An 18,751-nucleotide genomic window follows, 5' to 3' on the forward strand; every position below is an offset into this window, starting at 1 on the left:
AGTTGACAATCTCCATCTCGTACCACTAGCCCAAGTCCCCAGGTCAGCGTGTTCCACCACACCATCCGGCGGGGGAGATGCTCTGCAGAGTGAGGCCTCCCTGAAGGTTCCTCTCCATTTCATAGGACCACCTAAACATCACTGGTTGCCCAAGTGGATAGGTGGTCACCGCAGCATTTGCAGTGGGCGCGCCCTGGGGGTTCTTATGGAATTGGGATTAGCGACACAAGAATTTTAAGCGTCTTCGACCAATAGACCATTACAGTCGAAAATTTTTGTTGAAATTTTGTTTTATATATTGGGCTGCGGAGTGGGGCTCTAAGGGTAAAGTTCGGGATTGGCTTTGGAGGGTACGTACCTAAACTGTGTTTGCAATTATGAATTATGCGACAATTGCATTGATTCAGTTAATGAGATTACCTATCAAATCGGAACCTGCGCGCTGGAGATACTGCTTGCTATTTTGGAAGCTTCAATACATGTAGTTATTAGTGTTGTTATAGCAGCTTCACACAAACCATTAAGCGCCATGTCCCTTCCATAGCCCAAACTTTCGTTACTTAATATCATGAAGCTTCAGGATCATTCTTTTATAGAAACTTAAGCTCTGCTCGAGCATATCAACTACAAATCCCACATGCTTAATCAGATTTACGATACTCTATACACCCAGTTACTCTCTTCGTAAAACCGGTTCTCCGGTTAGGTCGATGTCATGTTAACGACAGCGCCATACCTGCGCATCCGGCGCCCATCCCCAACAACAACCGAGTTCATCGTATCGACCCTTCCACCGCCGACGCTACCGTTACGCCTTGCCCTCGGGGCTATATACTTCGTACGTCTGCTACTCGCTCTCGCCGTCCTGCTCATGATGTACGCGGCTCAGAGCTCGTACTACTCGACAACACCCCTTCAGCCGCTACTACTACCGTCGATGAAGGCATCAGTAGCGAATATACAATCGAACTCTACCGTGACGGGTGCTACCACCGCAAACAGTCCTATCAACGTCCTCGCTACTACTCCTATCTTCTCTCTCGCCTTCGTCCAGCAGACCCTCAACGTACTACTATCCTCGCGCCTAGGATCTCTCCTTTCTAAGCTCGCGCACTCCGTGCCCCCATGGATCTTAATCCCCTGCTCTATAGGGACGCTATACCTCCTCTCGCTCCGCATCGGCGCAGAGGAGCGGCTCCTAGTCCTACGGGGTCTAGGGGTACAAACAAGCTCAAGCGGCGCAACGGTGTTCTCCGCGCTCAAGACGCGCTTCATCCCAACCGACAAGATCCAGGACATCCTAATCAACGAGGCCTTCCGCGGCTTCGAGGTCCGGCACTACCTGATCGTCATCGTCGAAGGGGAGGAGCACATCGTCGTCGTGTTTCCGCAGCTGCTCCCGCGACCTCGTATCTTGGAGAAGGTGTGGAAGGGCGCCAGGAAGTGTCTTTATGGGCGGGACGGGGAGGACGAAAAAGAAGAAACGAGTCTTAAGGGGGACGGCACGGCTTAGAAGAACGATGAGTTGTCTCCCTGTGAGCCGCCGCAGCTACATCATAGACATGGATTGGGAGTTGGGGACTCGTGGATAGTGGTTTAGGATGGGTTTATTTGATTGGCGTATGGCTATGAAGGATGGCATGGAGTTTTGACTCATGGAATATGATACCCCAAGCGTGTTGCATAGCTTAAGTGTCTGCAATATAGCGATGTTATGCTATTTTTTTCTCCCATTATTATCTCCTTTTATATCTAGGTACTTACTCCGTTCCCTCCTCTAGTGGTAGTTCTTTAGGTGGCAGATTGTCTGTTGCTTCCTCTCTCCTTTTCGACCACGCCTCCCTCATCTCTGCCGCGTCCGCGAACCCCTTTCTCCTTGCCTCCCGGTCGAAGACTTCCGCCGGTGACGGGAGCCTAGGCTTTTGTAGAAGGGGTTGGTATTTGCCCACCAGACGCTCTCTGTCACCGCCCTCGAACGTTCTTGTTGTGGGTGGGATGTGTAGTGGTGCCTTCGGATCCTTGCGGAGGCTGATATCCGCCTGAGAGGATATTATGTTCAATAGTTGGCCTGCCAATAGCTCGTCCATTTTCCGTTCGCGCCAGTATTCCCACGTGGAATTCAAGAGGCCGCCTGTCCCGTGCTGACTTAGGGGGTTCTCCTCCCCAACATATACCCATTTAAGCGCGTTCTCAGGCTTCTCCGGCCTAGGGAATATACAATCCCAAAGCACCAGCGGCACTTCGTCCGCAAGTTGATAGTTAGGTCTTCGCGGTTCCGCCTCAAAATCGAGGAGTTTGTCTACTATAGAGGGGTCTTCCAAGCCCTGACCAACCATGAAGATAATCGCTACCATACATCGGATCTGATGCCATAGGAACGCGGTCCCTCGTACGTGAAAATAGTATACCTTAGGTAACTTCTCCTGTAAGTCCATGCCTGAAGGCCTGAACTCTTCGCGATCTAAAAATGGTAGAGCGGTCTCCACGTCTTTCACCTCTACTATGTCGCTCTCGAATACTCTCCGTTCAAAGTTAATATTGATTTTGCTCTGATCGACTCTGCAAAAGTTTCGAAAGTCATGGAGACCCTCGAATTTCTTGGCCGCTTGTCGCATAGCCTCAATGTCGAGCCAACCCCCTTTCACTTTTTTAGAGTTATCTGGGTTCTCGAAGCTCTGCGGTATCGGTGCGAATGCTGGCTGCGTGAAGAAATATCTATACTGTCTCTCCCTACAGTCGTGCCTCGCAGAAAAGTCGGCTGGTGTCGTGGGGCACCACGCAAGCATCCTGATATCAGGGGGCAGGAGTTTGTTCAGAAGCCTGCAGTACGGTAGCTCATCTGTGAAGTCGTTGAACTCCCTCTTCTTCTTTGTGTCCTCGGCTGCTGCGTCTAGTTTTGCCGCCTCCCCATTTTCATCTACTTGACCAGCTTCTGTCTGTTGCTCCTTTTTAGGGAGAGGCCGATTACTCCTGACCCGAACAACGATGACCTGGCCGAACGCGCTAACGCCACGGTCCGTACGGCCGCATTTGGAGTACTCCCAAGGATCCCAGTTGACTTCGTCGGAGTTTTCAGGAAAGATCAAGCACGCCTTAACAAAGGCTTTCCAAAGCTCTTCCTCGATAGATGGCAGGTTGGCACTCGCCGCATACTCGAAGCCGCCGTACCGCTTACCTAGATACGCCAGTTTAAACGCTACGAGCCGCGTCGAGTATTTGGAAGGGTCAATTTTGCGCTCTACCTTTTTCTTCTTCGGTGGACTAGTAGCACCCTCTTCTATCGCTGTACTCGTGATAGAATCCTGAGCCTCCTCCGATTTATGCTCACCAGCGCGAAGGAGATTCGCCTCGAGCTTCTGAATGCGTCTTATAAGTGCATCCTTGGTCCACCTATCGTAGGTAGAATCCCTCTTATCCATCTTGAGTTTTAATGCAGTAACTCCCGTAGAAAATCCACATCGAATTTCTTGACGAGATGCGAGGAAAAAATATGTTAGAGATGTCTGAAGGCGTTGGTTATAACACCTTCCACTGAAGGTTTTCATCCACACCCGCGTCAGGAAAATGTTTAGACAACTTTTTATGTCGGGGTATTCTTTTTTTCGAAGCTCTATATCAAATATCGTATGTACTACTGTACCTAAAATACAGGTACCTAATAGGTGTAGAAATGAGTCAAAATACTCGCTATGTACAGGGCCTTATCGATAGTGATCCCTTAAAAGCTGCCTATATCAGGTGCTGTAAAAGAGGTAGACTAAACACAATTAATTGGAGCAGCTCAGTTTCCATCATTATCAACTTCAGTGTTCTCATTCAGCTCGGGATTGATTGCCTTAAATTTACAAGAAACCAAAGTTGGAATTTATTGATGGATAGCGTGACAATTAAAATCCTCCTGCTTGGGGATGAACAAGTAGGAAAAACAACGTTTTTATCGTGCGTAGAAATCATTCTCTCAACATCACATATACTCTTGTTAATGCATAACACAGGCGGATTAGTGGAGGTAGCAGCAGTCTTGAAGGTCATGTCCCTATTTCTTTATTACGAGATATAAACCAGCCTTTCGTTTTCGAGATACGAAACCGAAAGGGTATATATCGTCTTGAGTTTTATGACACTTCCAGTCCAGAAGACTGGAGGCTGCTTGAACCGGACTTGGTCTTAATTTGCTACGATATCAGTCAAAGACTGAGCCTCATCAATATGCAAAGGATTGTAAGTATCATCCTCCTTATCCCAATACTCATATCTCTAATCTTGCATTTCTAGTGGATTAAGCAGGTCCATGCCAATTTCCGAACTAGTGACCACCTCCCCGTAATTGTCGTCGGCCTCAAGAGAGACCTAAGGTCCGAAACTGATCCCAATGGCATCATATATCCTCAGGAAGGACATAATGTGTCGCAAGAGATGAGAGTGGACAAATATGTTGAGTGCTCAGCTGTCACCGGCGAACTTCTCAAGCTGGCCTTCGAGGAGATCTGCAATACCGCAGTAAGGACGATTGTAACTGATAGTGGGCAAAGTGAAGGAGGCTGTTCGGTGTCGTAGGTATTAAAAATAATGACATATTTGTACCAGATGCCCCCTAGGGCCCGGAACATAAGCCATATTAAGAACTTAAGGTTGTTATCAGTGTCTACGTTCCTCATGAGTGTCCATTCTCAGTAGTCTCCATAACGCCCTCTCCCTGATCACCATCTTCCAGCTCTTGGGGGAACTGCCCGAGGACTTCGGTGACTATGTCGAGGATCTCCTGTTGCTGATCGCTATTAAAGCGGTCTTCCATATCCTCGATAACAGTATTTAGGACTGGAACGTTAGTGGGGCGAATGTTGAAGAGCATGATACACTCTCCTTTGGTGATCTGGTACTGGCGCAGTCTTTTAATCAACTCGGGAATGACCGCTGCATCAAAGGGCAATGGCTTTTGACTCAAAGGACCTGGGGGGCTCTCAAAATATTGCAGCACCTATGTTTAATCCATCAGAATAAGCTATGCGTATTATTCCAGGATAAAATTTAACCTTACCTCTTTACGTAGTGTCTCTAAATTTGTAGGTCCTTTGCGCTTTTGGTCATTATATTGTTTTGCTTGATTGCTTAAAAATGTGTAAACTTCGACGTTAGTCAACACAGCTGACTGGGCTTCGAGGATCTTCATTATGACAGTCTTCGTTCGTCTCAGGAATTTGGAGCCAGGTTTTCGGTTTAAATAATAAACCTAGCAGTTCTAATGAGATTACTAGGTAGGTCAACTTTTTTTTCTTCTTTGTCGCGTTGTGAGATGTAAGTCAAAATCATATTAATTGTATGTGGGGTCCTAGATTTTCTTCTAGGAAGTACCTAAGTACATATGTATGTACCTACATGTATGATGTAGATTTATACCTTATAGAGTGGGTCGCTCCAAGCGTTTAATTGAAACAATTGAAACCATTTAAGTTCAATGTCTACCAATCCGTCGGTAACTCATTCTAACCAATCCTCTATTTTAAGTTCAAGAATGTATATACGCCTCCCTCTCTCTCCTTACTCCCTAATTCTTCAATTCCGCAGCTCTATCAAAATTGCATTGCCAAGACTGAAGTTGAAGTTGAAGTGTAGTTCTCGTCTTCTTATAGGCCACCGAAGTTGCTGCTGTCTGGTTGGCAACCAATCGCTCGGTTGCAGACGTAGGCGGACTTCGCAGATACGCGTCTAAGCTGTATGACGGATATGAAGCTTGGGACATACTATCCACCCATATTCAACTTAGCATTCATATTACGTATTAAGTAGGGTCAACTTTCTCAAGTAGGATATACCATACCTGCCATTATCAAAGCCATTACCAGACACGATAGCCGAAAAATCAGACCCCGTAGATGTAGACATGGAGTAATCGCGGACAAGCTCGTATAGTGTATTCAGGTCATATTTCTCAAAATTTCTCGGCTGAATTGTTTCCCGTCATCGTTCACCGCCCTTTTGGTATATATAATTATATTCATTCTGAAATTGTTAACTGTTTAATAAAGCACAACTGTTATTCACATTGCCAATCGATTAGAAAGTTCCAATAGATCGAATCGAAGGTTAGGTGGTAGCTGTATAATCAACACAGTTGTGTTCTACTAGCAAATAGTAAGAATTTAACCCTAAAAATTTTTTTTCACTACAAAGCCGAAATATGTAGTAATATCAAATTACATCACAATTACTTTACTTGATAGGCGTGCTCTTATAACACAAGTGTGCTGGCTACTTCAACCGCCATTAAGCGCGAGCTAAGCGAGACATGAGCACCGTTGTGCTTTAGCAATGACATGAGCTTGATAACGGCATATCAAACCATACGACCATCACTAATTCCCTAAATAGCATGATTGTACATTATTACCTACCTACCTATATATAGATATGGCTTAGAGTTGCTCGCTAACATTAGCTAGTTAGACGAACAAACTAGATTTATTCTTGAACACAAATACGAAGATTATATAAAATTAAGAGGGACTGAGTTAAGACGGAATTTGAGATGTAGCCGCCCAACACAATCATTGAAGACACAGGAAGCATGTAACTTACATGTTGTAACTCGTGGAAACCCTAAAAATGGGAGTAGAGCAAATGGCCTACTCACAACTGTTTCGTTCCGATGGGTAATATACGTCCTGATCGGCTGCTGAAACGTCATTACACAAATTCAGCTATCCGCGCATACCCGCGTAGCTTAGATCACAATCAAATAATACACAATTGAGGGTTTAGCCCATTGAATCATTGTAGGCCAGCCCGGAGCCTCTGTAACTGGCTCATTATTCCATACAGGGGTTTATTCTCCGCGCCGCCTCCATCAGAGCTAGTAGGAGCAGCTTTCTTAGAACTGTTATCTAGGTCTGCCTTGCTATCTTGGCGGCCATTTTGCTCTATATCCTTCAGTAATTCCTTGTGCCGATCCTCAACCATTTTGGCTAGACCTTCAATGAACTTCGTCCTTCCTTTCTCCTCTGCTGTTCCATTCCATACTTTTGTTAGCTCCTTAAGCTCTTCAATACGGCGTGCAGCTTTCTCTATCCCTTCAACAGGATCGGTACTTCTAGTGAGCAAAGTTGAGATATCTTCCTTTAGCTGTTTGAGTACTTGTTGTCCTTTTTCTTCTGTGCTGTGTGCTTCTACCCCTGGCTCCGGTGCTGAGACGGAGAGGAATGACGAGCTGACGGAAAGCTCAGAAGGCGGGAACACAAATTCCATAGCTTCACCAAATGTTTTAACCACGGTGTCCAATCGTGAACGTACTAATGTCAAGGTTTGCAGTTGACTTATATATGGTGGGTCTAGACTGGTACTATTTTGTGGAATAGATTCTAGGCTTATGGAAGCTGACGACTCTGGGGGTCGTCTCTCAGTAGCTGTAACAGCTCCATTTGTTTTGGTATTTGGCTGTTCTTGTGTATCTTCCGGAATGAACCTTGCGATCTCTTCACGTAAACCATCAGACAATGTCTCCGATAGGCTTAGCGTCTCGCCGCGCAGGAGTTCAACCTCGTATGCTAGGCGGCTCCCGCTCCGTAATATATCGTCGGTCAATTGCGTGAGAATAGTGGTCAACCTCGTTGTATGGGCATTCAATTGGGAGAGTTGCGTCTGAGCTTGGCTAGATAGTTCTGCTAAGGGAACCGCGCCTTCTGTTGTTCGAGTTGAGGATGAGGACGTTGCGGTTTGGAGTGTTGGAAGTGAAGAATTAAGATAGTCGGCTGGATCAAACGATGGAGAGAGGAAGCTTTGGAGGAATGGGTCGGTAACATGAGGAGATTTTGGCTGTGGAGGTTGCTTCGACTGCTGTCTTATATGGTGCGGCAATGATCTAGAAGAGCTCACAGAGCTATTCTGTCGTCGCCTAACGGCAGATTTAGATTCCCAAGACATTGTAGTAGGATCGCCTTACAGGTTTTGTATTTAAATTAGGCAATATAGACGTTGATGGGAATCATGTTGACATGAAGAAAGCTAACATTTGGGTTTTTGGGTTTGGTACTAGGTTACCAGTAAATCATCATTGCGCATTTTGGGTTATTATATATTACATAATCTTACAGGTACTTAAGCTTGTTTTGGTCACCCCGCGTGGTAAAATTAGGTAACGCTAGAGCCTGATAACCTCCACATCACCGGGCCCTCTAGTGGGTTAGGTTAGGTACACAAGATACGACAGGGTATTGTACCTTACCTAGGTACCTAACCTAAGGTGGATTTGGGGAAGCTACCTAGGTACACTAGCTTATTACAACAGCCGCATCTTCTTGAATCTCGATAATGTCAAGCAGCAAGCTAGATGCAGCTCTAACATTTTAATACATGTACTCTTACTCACAGCTCAAGGAATAATATACCTCCTTATAAGCATGTAACAAAGTTTGCTATTTAGGAGGACTAAGGTCTGCGATAAGGATATAGGCAGCCGACTTTGCTGCAGCCTTAGCTTCGACCGGAAGCTTTACATACCTACCACATATAATAGGTAGATATATTCAATATCTTTTGGTTTATATGTGTACCTACCTGCCAGGTAACTTTAGATACCTTGTGCACATTATAGGGCTGAGTCATATATTGTTGGATAGGGTACCTGCCTGCATGAAGCTACAAGCACGTAGCCTCACGACCCGGATAAGACAAGTGTGCTGTCATGTTAGCAAGCAAAAATATAAAACTTACCATATTTATTTCTTCGATTCGTTTAATTGGTTACCAAGCTAGTATAATTCTCTAATTAGCGTCGTATTATATATATATATATATCACCGTAGCAGCTTCACCTTCGTCTGTCTTCTCTGGGTATCAGGTATTTGCTATTTATTTATAGGCACCACATTCACAGCCTTAAAACTAAATATTCTAGAGGTTCACCCCTTCCCGTTCTATCGATATAGGGTTATCGTACTTTATCGTACTTACCTGCCTAGAAAACGTAGATGCCTTAAGGGACGTAAGTTTCTACATTAATACATTCCTAGGTACATTAATACCAATCCTCGCCATCTTTTTACTACAAAATCCCCACCCTCATCCAGCATCTTCATCCAACACGTCCATAGATACGACCGATTAATACTTATCCACCGAAAACATTATCTAGTATTCTACCGCTGCTAAGGCGATTTGTGTTAGTTTCTTTACTACACGGCCATCACACGGTAACGGTATAACAAGCAGACTTCAGACATGCACAACTCTCTTCTTTTCCCCGTTCATGGCAAGAATACCTGACAGGATATTATCATTTGCCTTGTGGAATGAATCATCTATCGATTTGTGCAGTCTATTATTTCACCATTATTTTCGCATCTTTGACTTACTATAAACTCTGGCCCTATGCAACCCAGGTAAATAATCTCCCCTCCCCTAAAGTCCTATTAGGTGATAGAACGTGGATGGTCGTTATCATTCGATGCGTTATTAGACAATATATGTGTTGTTTTTGGTATAATTCTGAGGTAGTCTTCAGAATTCTCCGTTCGTCTAATCTCGCCTTGGATCCTATTCGCTCTCATCGTCACTTTCTTTCCGGGCATATTTACGCAGCACGTGCAAAAGTTGATACACGTTACTAACCAAACCCTTTTATAAGCCTTGGGGTCATTCTATAACTATTAGACAGCCATTTAGCTCAGCTGTTGTGCAAAGGGCATCATGCCTCCCTTAAAGGCACGGCTGAAGTTCCAGGCCGACTTGAAGTTAGCAGCCGAAGAAAACGTTGACCATATATCAACTATCAAGAAGGGGGATGCCGAAGACGAATTCACGTTTATGTTTAGCCATCCTAATCTGCCTGGTCCCTCTCAAGTTGAGATCCGGGTCCAACCACAAGGTTAGTTCTCTGTTCTCTTGTTATGTTCTTCATGTCAGTACTGCTGGCATTCACCCCCTTACAATTATGATTTATCCAAGTTCTCATTCACTAATAACATGATTAGATGTACAAGGTTATCCAGACCAGAACACTTTCCTCGTCTATACCGATGATGATATACTTCCAGCAGTTGCCCATATTCTAGAAGAATCCATATCCGATACAGCAAGCATGAAAGTCCAGGACATGCTTAGCAACATCTCCCGAAGGCTTCGAGCTGTCCTAGAGAGTGACGGCTCCAAGGAAGATATTGATATCGATATGGTGGATGATACAATATTATCAGGCAGTAGTGAGGAAGATATGCCCTTTGAATATGACGACGTTCTTGACGACGATGAGCTGTTTGGTCATGGAACAAAGGACAGTATCAGGACAACCCTTGCATTTGAACCTGACACGCCACTTGCACCGTTGCTTATGCAGCGAATCCGCAGAGATCTTCGGTCTGCGCTCAAGGCAGGATTTCACGTAGGGAAGATTCGTGGATTTGAGGACGGCATATATGAAAACATGGTATCAATTTCAATTCGGGTGACCAAACTGTGTCTTTCTAAAGAGACACACGAAGCATGGGGTCTTAGCTCTTCAGACTTCATCGTTCTACTCATCAAATTTGACAAATATTACACTACTATCGAAGACGTACTTCAGAGTCAATCTGGATATGCCAGAGCGAAATTTCGTCTAAGAAAGTGTTCTAAAAAGAAGCCATCATATCAACAAGCCCTAGCTGCTTTCGGAGCTAAGGCGATAATGGATCATGCTAACCTATCACAAGATCCAGAACTATGTACGTTTTGGGTCAGCAAGTCGATTGACGAACTCATGAACGAAGACTTCACGCCAATGTTGAAGCTGAGAAAAGAGCGTGGTGTTTCCTGGGATATGGCGAAGGAAATAAGACGCTCGTATAAACTTCAATCGTCCTCAAGGTTGCAGCCATCTGAAGGTGTGGAGGTCGCGGAATACGAAGAAGAACCCATTGATAAAACTCAGTTGCCTCCTATTCTTGCCGATGATCACATACTAAGTGACGGCGAGGTCTCTTTACCACTCGCTGCCATGCAGTTTGCCTTGCATTACCTAGTTAGATGCACAGACTACTGTACAGTCTGCCATCGCAGAATGAAAGGGAACTCTGAGGCTCTGAGACCCTACGTCTGCAGCAATCCCCTCTGTCTTCACCAGTACATGAACATAGGCTTGGGCCCGGCCGTAGATCATGAGATCCTAAGTCAACCTAACGTCGTTGACCTCCTAGTCAGCTTCTGCTATGCTGGTCTGTTTGCCTCGTTGACGGCAGGGAATTCTGTCATGCGAGAGTTTCCCACGGGGTTAAACTTACAAGTGCCGAAGATACTAGGACACTACGCACCTGTACGTTCCATCGAAGATACTTCCATGCGTGAAAGACAAATGTCTGGAAATGAAACGCCCCGCATCGTACCTGTATATGGGGGGGAACTTATAGACCCCTTGGACGTGACGTTTAACTTGACCGACTCTACCGCTACGATAATTAGTAAGTTAGACGGCGTTACTATAAAAGAAGGCCAGTGGGTGATTATCTCGACCGAGGTCCCAGGCAGTCTCGAGAAGAAGCTTGATCCAATGACTGTGCTACACCATGCCCGTATCGTATGTATGTATGGGAATTGGCTACAGCTCGACATTATGGTACAACATATATTGCCTCATCCAGACACCCATGCATCGCTAGGATTTGGCCTAGTTGATGGCAAAACCGTCCGTTCCCGTGTAGGGGATATCATACCGGGTTATCTCGTATTCTGCGATGCGGATTTAGATGATATCAGTAGTATGTACGACAAGGCTTTCTCCATGTTAATTACACTTGCCACCTTCCCTTCGGTCGCAGACATGAAGCGGCATTTAATTAACAACCAACAGCTGTTCAAGTGGAGCAGAATGCCACGGGCAGCCGTGGATCTACTAAGATGGATTCTGGCTTCAAATAGGTCATATATCGTACAGGTGGACGATGAATGCCCTACGGATACTGAGGCTGTTCCACCCCCCGAGAAGATTTATGGCGTTGATGGTTGGATCCAATTCAGATTCGCCCAAGGATCTTTAGAGAAGGAGAACCGCTTCAACGAGGTTCTGAAGAATATTGATAAACCCCAGAAGGCCCTTCTTGCTTGGCACGGGAGTAGGCTTGGGAACTGGCATAGTATTATTCGCAAGGGTCTGGACTATAGCATCACCATGAATGGCCGAAGTTATGGGGACGGTATCTATTTTGCCAGGACGTTTGAAACCAGCCTTGGCTATACGGCTACAGATGCTAAATCTGTAAGTGCAGTTCGGTCTACCTTCACGTTATAAAAGTAGTATTCTAACTATCTCCTAGTCAATTATATGGCCTAACTCCTCCTTGGGGATTCGGACTGTCATCAGCTTAAACGAGCTTGTGAATCTGCCTGAGCAGTTTACAAGCAACAACCCTTTCTTCGTGGTACAGCACTGTCATTGGACTCAGTGTAGGTATCTTTTCGTTCAGCCTACACTAGAGGCGGATCAGAACAGGTCTGGGAATGCGGCTGGGATCCTTGCTAAACAAGCAAAGCTTTCGTTCAGTCTTGAATCTTCACATATCAGTAAGAAGCCGCCTACTGGGGTGCCAGAATTCGTACAAGATCCAGCATGGTACATTTCAGGTCCTCATAATAAAACTATGTTTATTCCGAGATGTGCTATCCTTTCAGCACAATATGGATGCAATACTTCGACGATATCATTGGTGGATGATATAGGGGGACCAGAGAATCCTGAGATGGTCAGCAGCGACGAAGATGAAGAGGATATCTTGTTCCTATCTCCAAATGAGGGGGTCTCTCGTAAGGACCAGATACATAAAACTGATTTTCGCCCTGGGATGCTTGATTTCTCTACTCTTCCACAGCTAGCGCCTCCATCATACGCAACCAAGGCTGCTCAAAGGGCTCTCGGGCAGGAGATTATGAAGCTAGAAAAGATACAATCCACAATACCTCTTCATGAATTAGGTTGGTATATCGACTTTGAAAAGATCAACAATATGTTCCAATGGATCGTTGAGCTGCACTCCTTCGACCCCGACCTCCCGTTAGCGCAGGACATGAAGGCGGCTGGTCTAACTAGCATCGTCCTTGAGATCCGCTTTCTCCGCGAATTCCCCATGTCTCCGCCATTTGTTCGCATAGTTCGCCCCCGTTTTCTTCCGTTCGCTAGCGGTGGAGGTGGTCATGTCACAGCGGGTGGAGCTATGTGTATGGAGCTTCTAACAAACACGGGCTGGTCACCGGCAAACAGCTTGGAAAGCGTTCTTTTACAAGTACGCTTAGCTATCTGCAATACAGACCCCAATCCAGCACGCCTAGACAACATAAAACAGCGCAGAATGGATTACGGTATCTCCGAAGCGTTGGAGGCATACACTCGGGCCGCACTTGCACACGGATGGGATGTGCCCAAAGACCTGCGAGAAGCATCTGCTTCTGGATTTGCTTAATGGATAGATCTTGGTCCCAAGTATAAGAGACTTAGGCGAATACTTCAAAATAACTTCAACGCACTATACCAATAAGAATCAAGATTAACTCATAGGGTATGTAGTAAGTTAGTTATCTTATGTTTCCCTCTAAGCATTGATCCACCAACCTATCTTAGGCGCTGGTCCTAATTTAGGGTAATTTGCTTCATACACCACATACTAGATATGAGAACTTGTCCGACTTTGATCAACGACGTAAACAACCAATTCTATAGGGCTTATAGCTTAACATCTGGCCATGTGGTAGTCGGACTGCCGACTGACTGCATGCAGTACTTGGCCGCACAGGAAACCTAATTCACAATAGCACTTCGTACTTCGTTGTATTTAAGGGGTAGTTGCAAGGTAGTTAGTCTATAAGAGACCATAATAAACATTAATGGTTTGCAAAACTAACTATGATCTTACCTTATGGCATGAGGGGATGAATTTTAAACGGGTTATTATTTAGACAGCCCATGGATCCGCCCTTTGCAAATATGTTGCATCCCTTCAATTTTCCCGCCAACCTCCCTACCCCTATTACGCGTGCAATACAAATATAAAGCTTGCAATAAGCAGCCCGTAGAAAATGATGTCTAATTATGTCACTAACACAAGCCTATAAGTCTCATCACCATGTCGAAGTCACTCCTAGATCCCACACTTATAGCCAAGTTCAACAATGATGAAGTCTATCTTCACGAACTCATACAGCACAATCCTATATTACGGCGCGCAATAGTTTTGATCTCGACGGTGCTCTCACTAACTGCCTTCCTTGCCATACACCGGTCGAAGGTTAGTATATGTATGATGCTTACCACTGTATCATGGAGAGAGACTAAGCAAATGCAGTTACTCAAGTATAAGTGCCAATATGTCGGTTTACCCTATAATAGCTTTCCGGGTTTAGAACAGCCGAATAGAGGGCACTTTATCGTGATATCAGATCCGACGAATATGTCTCGGTTCGCTAAGGGCAGGTGGCTGGGTAGTTAGGCTTTGTTGGGTTTCTGGAACAATCGCACTTGGACTAAGACTCTTGGTGGCTTAAGCTTGGTTGTACGTTGGATTTTAAGATAAGGCAACTTGGAAAACTATATGTCTCGAAGGAGAGTGTTAACAGAACAGCCTGTGATTTAAACTGATATCCCAGGAAGCGGAGGCAGATAAACGGGTAATATCTTCACTATCATATGGTTGAGAGCAGTTGACAGTTTGAACTGAAGGTGTTTGCATCACGGAAGGGTGATGCTAGGTCGCAGTTTCTATAATACTAACTTACCACTGATATTTGTGACTCACAATATATTGTTAGAGAGATGTCTATGTGAGTGTTATATTAGATGATCTCCTCAGGCATAGGTTCTGTTAGTATTCAGCAGCATTTACTTCAATATCCGTAGCTAGAATTACATTATGTACGTATCCGCTAGTTATATTGGTACACAGAAGTACTTAAGTTATTTGATAGTAGGGCTCAGATCACCTGTTGAGAGGCTGGGTGCATTTATTCCTGGTCTAGGTAAGTATTATAACATAGGTAACTTGCTTTTGTAAAGCTGGTATGGTACCAATCTGTTGCTTTCTTGATTATTTAATTTTTAATTGAATACATGTAGATATTCAATGTACCCTTCAAGGAGCAACGCAACTGCTTCCTTAGGTACTTAAAGCTTGAGATTATCCTAGTTCGGCAAGTGGGACTGCCTAGATCCAATTCTGCAAGGTCCGTCACCTGTTCTCATACGGCATATTAGCACCTGTGGTACGTATCTCCGTACCTGCCGATTCCGCTAGTTCCATAGACTGGTTAGACAGTTAGAACAGGGTCACACAACAGGTGTGTAAGTGAAATCGGTTCGCGACTATCTAATCGATCAATCCTGCTGTCGACCTGCCTAACCTTTTTCCTTCGCACCCATTAAACAATTGACAAGACACACTTAAATTCACAATACCTGTACCGCAGTTAGGTTTAAACTACTACTGCCCAACATTTCTCAATGTAAACCTTATTTCTGCCTTGCAATCCCATCCTTTTTAACTTTCCCTATGTTGATAAAACATCGAAGCAAAACTTGACTTTCAAGCGTTTTACCGTTTTACCATTTTACCACTTTACTATTTTACCACGTTCGCAGTTCGAATTGCACCTCTTTCCGTACAATTCAATCGCCTGTACACGACCTTCTACTCCTCATATTTTATACTTTCAAGCTACCGAAGTCCATACTTTACGGGCTCATATATCCTCCAACCTTTAAAATAGACTGTTCCGGGCTTCGTTTCTGACTTGATCAGCTCAGAATGGCTGCAACTGAATCTGCCCAGTCGTCAGCTTTGGCGGCTACATCCAACAAGACCACCCGAACGTCTCCCCCGCCCCAGTCTAAACGCGACAAGAGGCGACAGGTCGTAAATGACCGTCTAGCTGTTTTGGCTGATAAGTTCAGCCGGGACAAAGATAAACACTACCGAGACGAACTTCATAAGATACAAATCGATGTTAACCTCGTCGGCCGAGTCGATCCCTATGCCGACCGACCTCTAGACGCAATTGATCGCGAGTACCGAGAAATACAGCATGCTACCAATGCGCAACAGACTACAAATGTTAGTAGTAATGGTAGTCCTAAGCGAAGTCTGCTCGAAATGGCAGGCCCTACATTCTCTGAATGGGTTCACCAGATAGAAGACCTTGTCGAGCATCGCGACTACGAGATGACTAGCCACAAGGTACGCTCTCTATAACTTTATAATCCATGTGGTTGGAAACTTACATTTGTTAGATTGAGTACGAGAGGAAGCTTCGTGAACACCAGAAGACACACGCCTATAAAGTCGAACTAGCCAAGCGTGAACATAAAACTCTCTCAAACACCCTTAGAGACCGTCTTATTAATGGTATTACTTCTAAGAAGTACCGATTAGGCAAAGAAAAGGAAGCCCTGGATATTGCAGATGGCTCTGCTCTCCTTCTACACCCGAATCAATACAGCCTCACCAACCCCGCAAGCCCTGGAGGAACGCATGGGAAGCGAAATACTCGACTACGAAGAGAGATGGAGGAGCTCCCAGGCTACTCGGATAACAAGAAGAGGAAGCGAAATGCCGCCGATGAGGAGGGTTCACCAGCTCCCAAGAGAGGAGCCCTTGATAGTTCCAATACTACGCCTTTCTGGTCGAGCGAAAGAGTCAGAGGTCTACGTAAGGAGACGGGACCAGTCTACAGCATTGACAAGCTTTTCACCGATAAAGAACTAGCCATGACCTATAATGCTGCTGCCCTAGCAGCCCATAAGCATCTCTTGATACGCCGAGACACAAACGGCAATATTATTACTCCCGACGAGAGTGTCGCAGACGGTAATGACGATGAAGATGAACCTTCTGCAGTAAATATGGAGCGACAGCCCTCACATACTACGCGAAGTACTCGAGGTGGACATGGTCAACAGAATTTCTACGATGACCAAGTCCTAGGAATAGAGGGCTTGGCCAATTTCGAGATACCGGGAAATCTCGATAAGGTGGCTGGCTCGGAACCTAAGCTCCCCCCTCTTACTCATTCGCAATACTCGAAGGCTTATAGAAGGGACGAGTCGAATACTCCTCCGACCTTGAACGAAAGCGACCGAGATAGAGATCTTGCAGTGATGAAACTGTTGAAGACATACCAGAATAAGCATGGTGTTGGCGCTAATCTTGACGTTAATAATGGCGGCCGGAGACTGCTCGAGTCTATGGCCGCGCCGCTACACAAGAGCAAATACGTAGCTTATATGCAGGGTCCAAGGCCTTCCACAGACGCATTATCAGAATCCTTGGGTGTTCAGGATAGCGACATGAGAGGCGAAGCCGCAGGTGTCGAACCAGATAATGGCGGAAGCGCTAAGGACTCCCCAGCTGTGGGGAAGGATTCCGCACCGGGAATTCCGATGAGCAGACAGAGTAGTCTGGGAGGTGTTGTAATGAGTCGATCGGGAAGTGCACGGGGCAAGCGAAAGGCCTAATTGCAGGAAAAAAAATCTTTTTGATTCATCTTCGGTTTTATCATAGGGCAGAGAGATCATACGTCCCAGCGTTATTATGTGTGGATACCCGTAATATTTACGGAAGGGTTGTTTTGTCTCTCAGGACGCATAAAGCCTACAGTCATACGGAGGAAGTAACATGCATCCATATTGAGACTTGGGCGATTAGGTATATCCCGGATCGGGATGGGAATTGGCACCATCCATGAATAGGCGCTCGGGAGCATTAGACTTGCACTTTTTACATATAGCGATCCTTTCATAAAAAAAGTAATGCTGAACGATACCATTATTAAAGTGTCTTAACTACCTAAGGGAATCGTAAACTCGTATAATATTGATTTTAATTATACCATCTTCAAGGTCCGAATACCAGTGCCCGTATCTCGATACTCTCTCTACCTTCTGCATCCGGCCTCGTCCTAGGATCCTCGAAAGCAGTGTGAGGTAATCGTCCACCAGCTACACCTGAATTATCCTTAGTACCTTCACTATCGAAGCACTCGAGTAATAAACGCTCATCACCCGTCATGCCGCTGAGATAGTGCCACTTCTGGTCGGGATTGTACGCAATAGCAGCTGTCTGACCAATATACCCTTCCGGATACCGGTGCTCTACGGGAATAACGTCTTCATCGTTCAAGCTGGAGCTAGACGCGAAGGCTAAGGGCGTCGCCTCAACGGGGTTCTTGTTCAGCGTACGCCATACATTGACGATGCGGTATCGCCCCTTTAATAGCTCCTCTGCGTCATCTCCCAGGTGTCGCCGCACACGCTTCTCAGCTGAGTACGGTGTCTGGTCGATATGTGCCATGAGCACGGCACGACGCGGTGCATCCGGGCCAGCCCGTCGGATGGTGTGGTCGAAGATGAAGACCCGGTTGCTGCCAGGGATGTTGTCGAGTAGTAGCTTCTCAACCTCAGGGTAGTAGTTTGCGGTGATAGAAGCGTCGTCCGTGAATCCGGAGCCGGATCCGGTCTCCTCGGCTGACGGCGGCAACCCCTGCACGATCTGGAAGGCGTCCCGGTCTAGCGTGTACTCGGATTCCCGACCCCGGACGTCGATGATGGTGACATCATGCACGGCAACTGGAAGGTTGCGCTGGGGCTGGCCTGCTGGTGGCTTGTCTACATAGTTGAAGGCTACGACGCCGGGGGCTGGCCGTTCATTGAAGTTGATCTTGGCGGTTACGGGACCGCGGGGCACGGTAGAAGCTGTGATGGCCATTGTTGGTGCTGGATGGATGCTGGGTGCTAGGTATATAGATCTAT

The 18,751-nt window shown here is 45.7% G+C and overlaps 7 protein-coding genes across 7 annotated transcripts; 3 read left to right on the plus strand and 4 right to left on the minus strand.

The window, feature by feature from the left end:
- Positions 1–715: 715 nt before the first annotated feature.
- On the plus strand, positions 716–1,513 carry GL218_00561 (Phosphatidylinositol N-acetylglucosaminyltransferase subunit gpi15; the record flags this gene model as incomplete). The annotated part of the gene is made up of 1 exon (XM_033576988.1): positions 716–1,513. The coding sequence occupies one exon, from the start codon at positions 716–718 to the stop codon at positions 1,511–1,513; it is 798 nt and encodes a 265-aa protein (XP_033442218.1).
- A 247-nt stretch (positions 1,514–1,760) lies between these two features.
- Positions 1,761–3,419, minus strand: GL218_00562 (tRNA pseudouridine(38/39) synthase; the record flags this gene model as incomplete). The annotated part of the gene is made up of 1 exon (XM_033576989.1): positions 1,761–3,419. One exon carries the CDS (start codon positions 3,417–3,419, stop codon positions 1,761–1,763), a length of 1,659 nt encoding a protein of 552 aa, XP_033442217.1.
- A 1,235-nt stretch (positions 3,420–4,654) lies between these two features.
- On the minus strand, positions 4,655–5,170 carry GL218_00563 (putative rna polymerase iii subunit c17 protein; the record flags this gene model as incomplete). Its single annotated transcript, XM_033576990.1, has 2 exons — positions 4,655–4,978; positions 5,039–5,170. 2 exons carry the CDS (start codon positions 5,168–5,170, stop codon positions 4,655–4,657), a joined length of 456 nt encoding a protein of 151 aa, XP_033442216.1.
- Positions 5,171–6,768: 1,598 nt separating this feature from the next.
- Positions 6,769–7,917, minus strand: GL218_00564 (uncharacterized protein; the record flags this gene model as incomplete). The annotated part of the gene is made up of 1 exon (XM_033576991.1): positions 6,769–7,917. The coding sequence occupies one exon, from the start codon at positions 7,915–7,917 to the stop codon at positions 6,769–6,771; it is 1,149 nt and encodes a 382-aa protein (XP_033442223.1).
- A 4,784-nt stretch (positions 7,918–12,701) lies between these two features.
- On the plus strand, positions 12,702–13,418 carry GL218_00565 (uncharacterized protein; the record flags this gene model as incomplete). Its single annotated transcript, XM_033576992.1, has 1 exon — positions 12,702–13,418. The coding sequence occupies one exon, from the start codon at positions 12,702–12,704 to the stop codon at positions 13,416–13,418; it is 717 nt and encodes a 238-aa protein (XP_033442222.1).
- A 2,334-nt stretch (positions 13,419–15,752) lies between these two features.
- On the plus strand, positions 15,753–17,458 carry GL218_00566 (putative deacetylase complex subunit protein; the record flags this gene model as incomplete). Its single annotated transcript, XM_033576993.1, has 2 exons — positions 15,753–16,181; positions 16,235–17,458. 2 exons carry the CDS (start codon positions 15,753–15,755, stop codon positions 17,456–17,458), a joined length of 1,653 nt encoding a protein of 550 aa, XP_033442221.1.
- A 379-nt stretch (positions 17,459–17,837) lies between these two features.
- GL218_00567 (uncharacterized protein) lies at positions 17,838–18,707 on the minus strand (the record flags this gene model as incomplete). Its single annotated transcript, XM_033576994.1, has 1 exon — positions 17,838–18,707. One exon carries the CDS (start codon positions 18,705–18,707, stop codon positions 17,838–17,840), a length of 870 nt encoding a protein of 289 aa, XP_033442220.1.
- Between the last annotated feature and the right edge of the window lie 44 nt (positions 18,708–18,751).

The sequence above is a fragment of the Daldinia childiae genome, assembly GCF_008694065.1.
Source record: "Daldinia childiae strain JS-1345 chromosome Unknown Scaffold1, whole genome shotgun sequence".
NCBI lineage: Eukaryota > Fungi > Ascomycota > Sordariomycetes > Xylariales > Hypoxylaceae > Daldinia > Daldinia childiae.